The sequence below is a fragment of the Convolutriloba macropyga genome, unplaced genomic scaffold (assembly GCF_964194025.1).
Source record: "Convolutriloba macropyga unplaced genomic scaffold, txConMacr16.3 SCAFFOLD_5627, whole genome shotgun sequence".
Taxonomy (NCBI): domain Eukaryota; kingdom Metazoa; phylum Xenacoelomorpha; order Acoela; family Convolutidae; genus Convolutriloba; species Convolutriloba macropyga.
The window spans coordinates 7501-16194 of record NW_027449956.1 but is presented as its reverse complement, the minus strand read 5'-3'; the positions used below and the strand labels follow the sequence as shown (position 1 = coordinate 16194).

General features: G+C 37.3%; 1 protein-coding gene across 1 annotated transcript in view; it reads right to left on the bottom strand.

Annotated features, from left to right (window-relative positions):
• Positions 1-6673: 6673 nt before the first annotated feature.
• The window catches only part of LOC142355506 (uncharacterized), a gene marked incomplete at both ends in the record, with an annotated part of 3200 nt that continues 1179 nt past the window's right edge, over positions 6674-8694 (bottom strand). Inside the window, 3 exons of the mRNA XM_075407640.1 lie at positions 6674-6847; positions 7505-7567; positions 8209-8325. Of these exons, the coding sequence (XP_075263755.1) occupies positions 6674-6847; positions 7505-7567; positions 8209-8325 (354 nt within the window). The remainder of the gene's footprint in view (positions 6848-7504; positions 7568-8208; positions 8326-8694) is intronic.

The window sequence follows — 8694 nt, the reverse complement described above, 5'->3', positions numbered from 1 at the left end:
ATCTTAAAATAAAAACAATGCCATTTTTATCAACTCAGTTTATGTACCAATATTTGGATATCAGGAACACGGAAAAATTATCATAAAAAATCGAAGTGCGCTAAATTTGTTTTTTTTCTTTGTGTCACAGGCCCTTAAACTTGTTTCCCTAATTGATTTTGTTCAATATAAGCTGAATTATGAAGAAATTTTTCATTGCGTGCCAAAATACCCAATGGTCTGATGACTCAATTAATTCTTGATCCTCTTCGCGTTTAATAATCCGATTGCAAATAAAGTGCTCGTATAAGAAACAATTCATCATACTTACCAGCTTAAATTGATAATTTGATAAATTGATAATTTTCAAACCATATCAATTTAGGCTGGTAAGTTTTGATGGTCTGGCATAGTCTGATCAGAGGTTACTTTCGTCTGTCACGGTTTGACCAAAGATCACTTCCGGATGTCACCTCAACCTCGGTAGCCGTGGCGATAATAAAATTTAATTAACATAAAATGTCTACCCTGAGGTATAGTTATCATATTTGTCTTCATAACAAAAATGTTTGTTTAATTGAGCAAAATCTTAATACAAGAAATTTAAAAAATACAAATTTAAGGAAAAAACGCAATCATTAAATTATAATTACTTATTACTCCCTCATTTAAGTTAATTATTGATTTTAACAAGATATTCTTTCTGCAGAAAAATAAATTTTAGCAAGCGTCAGCATTTTGTTTGCTAATTTTACTCAAAAATATACAATTATCTACTGTAGAACGTTATCAAAAAAAATATGGCAATGAACAAAGTAAAGATAAAATTTATAAACGTTACCTTAATTTTATCTTAACAAAAATTTACCTGGACTCTCTCAAGGTGAATTTACTTTAAATTTATTAAGTGTATTGAGATCTCCAAAGAGCCTTGATTTTTTTTTGCGGGACCAGATACATCGAGCAGCGAGCAGAAAGGATAATAAGTGTTTTTCAAGATTCGGCAAAATTTGGTCAAGAGCTGTCAAGAATTTTTTTGGTCTAGCTTGATAAGATTTTACCAAGACCTTATCAATATTTACCATGAAAATTTAGTATTTCAAGTTCTGCAAGAAATGTCAAGATCATGCATGTTTTTTCAAGGTGTATCAAGTTATGATTTTAAATATAGGGCAAGACTTTGCTGGGTATTGTGTCAAATTGGGTGACTTGGTATTTCGTATTTTTCCTGAATCCTCAGTTTTTATTTGCACCGATTACTCATTGCTTTCATAAAAAACGGCATCCCGTTGCTTCGACAATAGTTTAATGTGACAAAATACGTCAAGTTAAAAAAACTTAAATGAACATCTTTGATATTTTTTTAAAAAAACACGAAAGGCTACTTAGCACAATTTTACCTAGGCGCAATAACTTGTCATAAATTTATAATATAGTAAAGGGTTCTTTTGGCACATTAGGTGGCAATATGACTTCGCGTCTAAAGACTTATCTCGCATCAAGATTAAAATATCGAGGTCAGTATTACACGTCAAATTCTATATAGATGGGCGCTTAAACACATTGTTTGTCCAGACCAATATACTCCAGTCCCTTTTGTTTGAGTTTTCGTACCTAACGGAAAAAGGCTCGAAATTAAATTTTAATGTTGTAATCGTTCACAACATCAACAAGGGTTCAAACCATCAGCCGTACTTGATAGGAATAACATCAAACTACCATAGTATATTGGGCGAGCGGGTGGCCAGAGGGTATAGGTGAGATCACTCGGTTGCTTTAAAAAATTATAGCTCACCAAAATTTGGGTCAAGGAAAACTCTATTTGTTCAGCTGAGTCGAAAAAATTATTGTCCAAGTACTTGAAGCAGATTTAGTAAAAGAATCATTAAATGGTGATTTCACGATGATCAGACTATGTTTCGTGGTTAAACGTTCTTTTTCCTAGAACGCAGAGTAAATACGTTTCTTTTTGTCGAACTTTTTAACTTTCCAAAGTAAACTGAAATTTTTTGCTATCTGTTTCACCAAATAACGTGCTGCCGGATCAGATATAATTTTGAGCACCCATTACACATCCAACATCTGTGTACGGATAATCGTAAGCTGCATGGGAAAAACAGAAGCAAATCTTTAAAAAATGCAGTTTCAGAGCTAAGGTCAATCACTGTTTTTGTTTCGGAACAATTCAATTCATTAAACAGTAATTATTCATTTTGTTCGCACGAATTTCGTAGAACTAAGTTGGTTTTAGCGTAGTTTTTTTTTTTCAAAAAACTAAATGTTAACTTAGCAATGACCTTGCTCGACCTTGAAGCTTTTGAGACTCTTGAGACTTTCTTTGGCACAAATTTAGGAAATTTTGGAGCTGTGCTGAACCAAAAAAACTGTCGCAAAATCCCCCGATCTATTTCTGCTATATTGGTCTCTATGGGGGAAAAACGCCCTATTTAGGGCGTAACATCATTTTACGCCCTATATGACTCTTTTTATCTTTCGGCACGATACAATCACTCATGTATGGTCAAACCCATATAATATTGCGCAACAACTTTTGCTGTCTGTTCACAACCCCCAATGTGCGATATTAGCCTAATCAGAGGACATTTGAGTCTTGATTTATAAATGGTGTGGTGAATCTTATCTTGATTCATAAAAGGTGTGGTGAAACCTAGCTGTCGTCTTCTGAATTTCTGCTAGGCTCAACAGTGAGGGGACTCTGTCGCTCAGAAGATCGATCAAATAAAATAACCAAAGGTTTTGAATTGGTGAAGCAAGCGTTAATTTGTTACTCTGCTATTTCCCCTCTTCCAAGTTAAATTGCCTTGAAATAAGTTAATTCACAATGGCGCTCGTAATATCGATTCTAGTTATAAGGATAACTAAGGTAAGAGTGATAATTGCACACCAATGGAAAGGACAAACTTAAGACAATTTTTAATAGTAATTAAAAATAATAATAACAGTATCCGTGGTTCACTTCCAAAATGAACTAAACCAAAAACGCTCACAGTATCCCAACTGGTCTTGCAATTACAAACTGCCAGAGTTCAGTCTTACTAAACTGTCAGTATCCTCTCTGCTTTTCGCACTAGATCGATAATCTAGTCCAACTAAACCAACTACTTTTTCTCACTTGTGCGAACCCAAACTTCTAAAGTTCTCCCCGAATCTCCAAAGTCTGCCTCTGCCAAAATTTCTCTGTGTCAAATCAATTTATACTCAACCAATACGCTCTTATCTTAAGCAACAAACCTTATCTCTTAAGTAAACATTGCAACTTACACTTGAAATCTGTCACATTCTGTAGGAGGGCTTTGTTTGCTATGCAAACAAACCTATATTGAATTATGCTCTGTCATTCAATTGCTAGCAACCATTGTTCAACTTTCTCCTTATCTTAAGTAAGTAAACGACCTTCGGACTCTTATGTAAACAAATCCACTTCGCTTTATCTCATACATGCACTTGACTTGTTCATCGGTGTTTGCTTAGTAAACATTGAACGTTACTCTGAAAAGTTCTTATTCCACTATTTCCGCTATCAAATTAGCTAACTATAAATCAATTCCTGTAAAAACTTGTCAAAAATCATGTGTTGAATAAATAACTAAACTCAACCCTAAAGCTGAGAGCAATCGTTATTCCCAATCTTGAAACCATTTCATGCAATTACACAGTTAAAAACTTGCCGAAAAGTCTAATATTCCTAAAAGCCCACAATTTGACCTCTAGGGGTCATCCAAAGGTCACTCATCCAAAATGAGGGGTTGAGCTGATAAAACTAATTATTGTCATGGAAAACCCTCTCATAATTGCACCTACCCACAAATTTTCATGGCCTAACTCCCATTATAACACGAGCAATTACCGCGTACACTTTTCATCGACCTCCCGGATGACTCCAATTTTCCAAACTTAATAACTTGCGAAGTAGTGGTCAAAACGTCTTCGGGTAAAGTTTTCTAGTAACTATAGGGTGCCACTAATTTGCCTGCCAAGTTTCATGACCAACGAATCAGCCGTTGCGGGTCATTCGCAATTTGAATATTTTAAAGGAGTCGTGGATGCCGAAACCCGAAAAAACCGAAGTGGTTATTTTTTGTCACTAACTGTCTCAGGTTATCATATTAATAACATTTCAAAGTCATTCGGCTGCTCAAAATGGCCAATTTCAGGTTTTTGGCACTCGTGTCATCCCGAAGCACCAACTTCCGGTCGGAATCTGGGATTAAAAATATCACCAATCGATAGCCCTTGAAAAGTTACACTAACACTCCGAAAATCATAAGGCTACTACTAGTACTCCACGAGCAATTCAAATTTTACGTCCAGCAGCACTGGCGTGCGCTAGTCTTGCGCAGATTGGTGTGTGGTCTACTCTGACCTAAAAATTGGACTCCTCGTACCCAAATTAGTCTATACCCCAATTTTCAGGTCAATCCGACTTCAACTTCTCGAAAAATACTATTTCAATTTAAGTACTAACTACATTCTTGTTATAATTGCCAATATTCTCAAAAATCGCCCTTTTACATCCTAAATCCTTTCCAAGATCATGCTAAAATCTTAATTCATACGTGCATGCCATTACGACTGATTAATCCTATTATTTCTGACTCAAACAGTCGTATCTCACAGTAACATACCTAAAAACCTTCAAATCACAATACTTCCGGTGTTAATAGCTGGGGATGGGGTGGACGGATTCGTCTAAAAATTATATTCGCAATAGAGGACCATTAGGGGTTCCTCCCATCATTGACCAGTTATCAACCAATAACTCCTTCCCATCACAGGGGGGTCGGACCAATTTTACCCCCAGGGTATTTGGAAAAACTGATAAATTGCCTTTTTATTTACTTTAAGTCATTAAAACTCTACTTATCTAACTCAGAGCGAAAAGGTGTAACCGGTCACATATCCCTTTTATACATGGACAATCACTAGGGGAACATCTCCTGCAAATTTTCAGAGTCCAATGATGAATATAACTTAAAGGGTTGAGTGTACCAAGTTTGGAGTTGCCAATTATTTTGCAAATTTGAAATCCCACTTTTAGTTACTTCAAATTGAAATTCAAATTCTGTTCAAAGTATCTAGTTCACTTCAAATGTTCGCTCTCTAGTTTTCTTTTAAACTTAAATCACTCATTTCGACTTTTTCCTGATGCACAAATACAAATTTGCTAAGTAAATGAAATATATCGACAGCTCAATATGCTTTTGTTCATCAATTTTTTTGTTTAAGAAATATCACTCAACTCCCCTCTCTGGCGCCTTCGAAACAATAACCCCTTAAGAAAGAACGCTTACTTCAAACACCTAATTAACTTGTCTAACTTGACCAAAATTATCTAATTTACAATATCTGATTATAACAATTCCCTGCATCTTACACTAGCGCCAATTGTATGATGTCATATCAAACACCAGGCCGCTTTTTCTCTTTTTTAAAAATTTTTCTTTCTGCGTGCTGAAATATTCGACTTACGGTGAGAAGTTAGCCGGGTCGAATGTCCTCCCTAAAGTCCTTCCATTTTGTTGTCGGGGGATAATTTGTCTACGGGGGGGGGGGGGGGGGGTAAAGTGATGTAAGCGCCAGATGGTAATTTTTAAGGGGGCTGTGATGGGAGGAACTTTGAAGACTCCCCCACCTCCAGCGACCGACCAAAAGTGCGATGTAAGATTAGGCTGCAATGTGATGACTTATGAGGATTTACCGCAGAACAAAATTGCGATTTAAGAATGGGCTACAATGGGCTTCAATGGGAGGACTTTGAAGAACCACCTCTGATGAAAATTGATGTTAGAATGTTAGAATGGGCTGCAAAGTTATGACTTCTGAGGAATTACCCACCCCCCCCCCCCCCCCACAACTGACGTAAATGGGTGTAAAACAACGTAGGAGTGAGGGTGTAATTTGTTGAGAGGGGATAAATTTATGTAAGAGTGGTTCTGTCGAAGGGGTATATTGATGAGACTGGGGCTGGGAGAATTTTTTAAGGAAAATTCAGCTCAAAAATCTTACATCTTTGTGGGCAGCAATAGGCTGCCAAGGGGGGTGGGGTAAAATGATGTAAGAGTGAGGGGATAAAACATAAATTAAGCCCTCAGTCGTACTTTTTTTGAGCTAGCAGGGGGGGGATAAAATGATGTAAAATTCTGGGGGTAAATTTTCCATTACACCCAAAATCTTACATCTTTTACCCTCATGGCAGCCCAAGAAGATGTAAGAGTGAGGGGTTAATTTATTTCTTACCCCCTCACTCTAACATCGTTTTACCCCCACCACCCCCCTGGAAGCCCACTGCAGCTCAAGAAGATGTAAGATTTTTGAGTTGCATTTTCCTTAAAAAAATCCACCCATTGCCTCCCACTCTTACATTTTTAGGTGCGGAAAAATTTGACCCGGGTAGCATTTCGGCTGAAAAGTAATCAAATTCTATGGTCCAATGAAGCCAGTTCATTTTTGATCTATATAGGTGTTCCTGATGGTATGAAAATCATAAGAAGAAAGTATTTTATAATACGCTCCCAAATTAGATAACACTTGATGAACGATGCAGGTATCGTTTGATCATGTGTGATCATGACCGATCATCGTTTGAATGTGTCTGGCCATGAACAAACAAGATTGAGCATCGCCAGAATTAATCTTTATGTTAACAGCCAAACAAACAGAGCTTTTTAAACACCTTGATATTGACCATCATCGTTGAAAATGCCGACAGATTTGACAAAAGTACTCTCCTCGAATTCAATTCTGATTTCCCACGGGCCTCCTTCATTCTCAGAACTGGACATGTTCAAGCACTGGACACTGCCTGGTCGCTTGCCCACATTTAGATCATGGAGCACATTGATCGGACCTGTATCGGGGGAAAAGGTCACCCTGGTTGAGATCACATGCTCAAAACAGGTAATGATTACAATAAATGGGTGTTTAGCTGGACCCATGAAAAGACTTTACCTCGACATTACCTAAGTTCTGGACTGTGAATTTATAGTCAATAAAGACCCCCCCCCCTTCTACTAGAATTATGAAGTCTTTTCATAAGTCTGGGTCTAAACCAGGGTACAAGGCGACCTTACCGTATTTTGGTATCAAAGGGCTGTTACGATCTGCAATTGAGGGACTTGTCCGCAGCAGCCCTTTGTAACCCAACTACAACATCATTTTACGCCCTATAGAACTCCCCTTATCCTTCAGCACGATGCAATCAGTCATGTATGGTTAAGCCCATACATTATTGCGCATCGACTTTTGCTGTCGGCTTTTGTGCATTTTGCTGTCTATCCAAAATAATTCAGTTAAACAGTGAAGAACAACAACTTATCACTTATCAGATTCTAGAAAAGTTCCCCTGTCTCTCAGAAAATGTCCGGCTAAAGTTAGGCAAAACTTTTTGGCCAAACTTAAACAAGTCCAGATAAAAGATCGTACGTCTTTTTTGCAGAAAATGGACGTAGTGCGACTTCTAAATTGATTAAGTGTACTGGTTTTTTAATGAAATTATGAGTTTAACCTGGGTACTCCAGATTGTTAGCAGAAATATCAGCATTGTGTCCGAGATCAATTTGTCGATAACCTGAAATGACATTTTCACCAATCAGCTCATGTTTTAGTTGTTTTTAAGATAAAAGTACAATTAAGTTCTTCAAAATTATTTCATGCCGATCCGGAAATTTGCTCTGCTATGCGGTCTATTTCGTATTTCGTTGACAACTAAGTTTAAATTGCAATACAGTTTTGACTGGAGAATGACCGCTTCGAAAAAAAAACTAAAAACCCATTGTTTTTTGGGACAATTAATTAATCAATTCTCGTCGCAATGACAACATTTAAATAACTTACCGAAGAAATAACTTGTTACCGCCCGATAATTAGTACAACAATCACGGACGGTGGCGAATTACTGCTTTGGTTTTCTACCACCTTTCCCCCACTTTTCTTCTCTCACCGCTGCATAACTGGCTTTATGAAGAATGTTCAGAAAAGAATGGCGGAAAAAGAGTCTAATCAATTTCAGTGTGGTGTAAGTTATGCAACAGTTGTAATTGCACTCTGAAAGTTGATCAAACAGATTATCACGCGGATGTTTTTGTCCTCTCGAAGTTATTCAGCACCTCAGGATTTGATTAACTCTATTTGGTGACAACAAAACTTGTGGTAATATTCAATATCAAATTCATATTTTGTAGCCCCAGAAAGAACGCTAAAAAATCTTACTGGTGCAGAAGAATCCATTTCCGTTCAAGTGGGGCGGACACAAACAAAAGTAAGTGTCGCCATTGAATGAACAGGTAGCCAAATCACTGCAGAAGTGGTGTCCAGTTTCGCAAGGATCTATAATTGAACCCGTACTACTACACCTGGAGGCTCTCACGTTATTTCTTAAAAATCTTAAATTTCCTGGTTTTTCCCATTGTAGCGACTCTCAAAACTCTAGCTCCTTGTTATTATTTTTATACATCAGATGACCTGATTTAGGAATCTTGAGAAAAATTGGAACACCTTGAAGTTATTTTTAAAGCTTCAATTTTCTTAAGCAAAATTCCAGCTTTTAAAACCAGCTGGCTGAAGTATCTTGCAACCAAATGTTAGCGGTTCATAACCCGGCTGGGTTTGGAGGATGTGATGGGTTTGAAAGGTGATGGGCTTTGATGAGGATGGGCTTGGATAGAGTTTGCGGTTTGGATGGGATGGCGGTGTGGG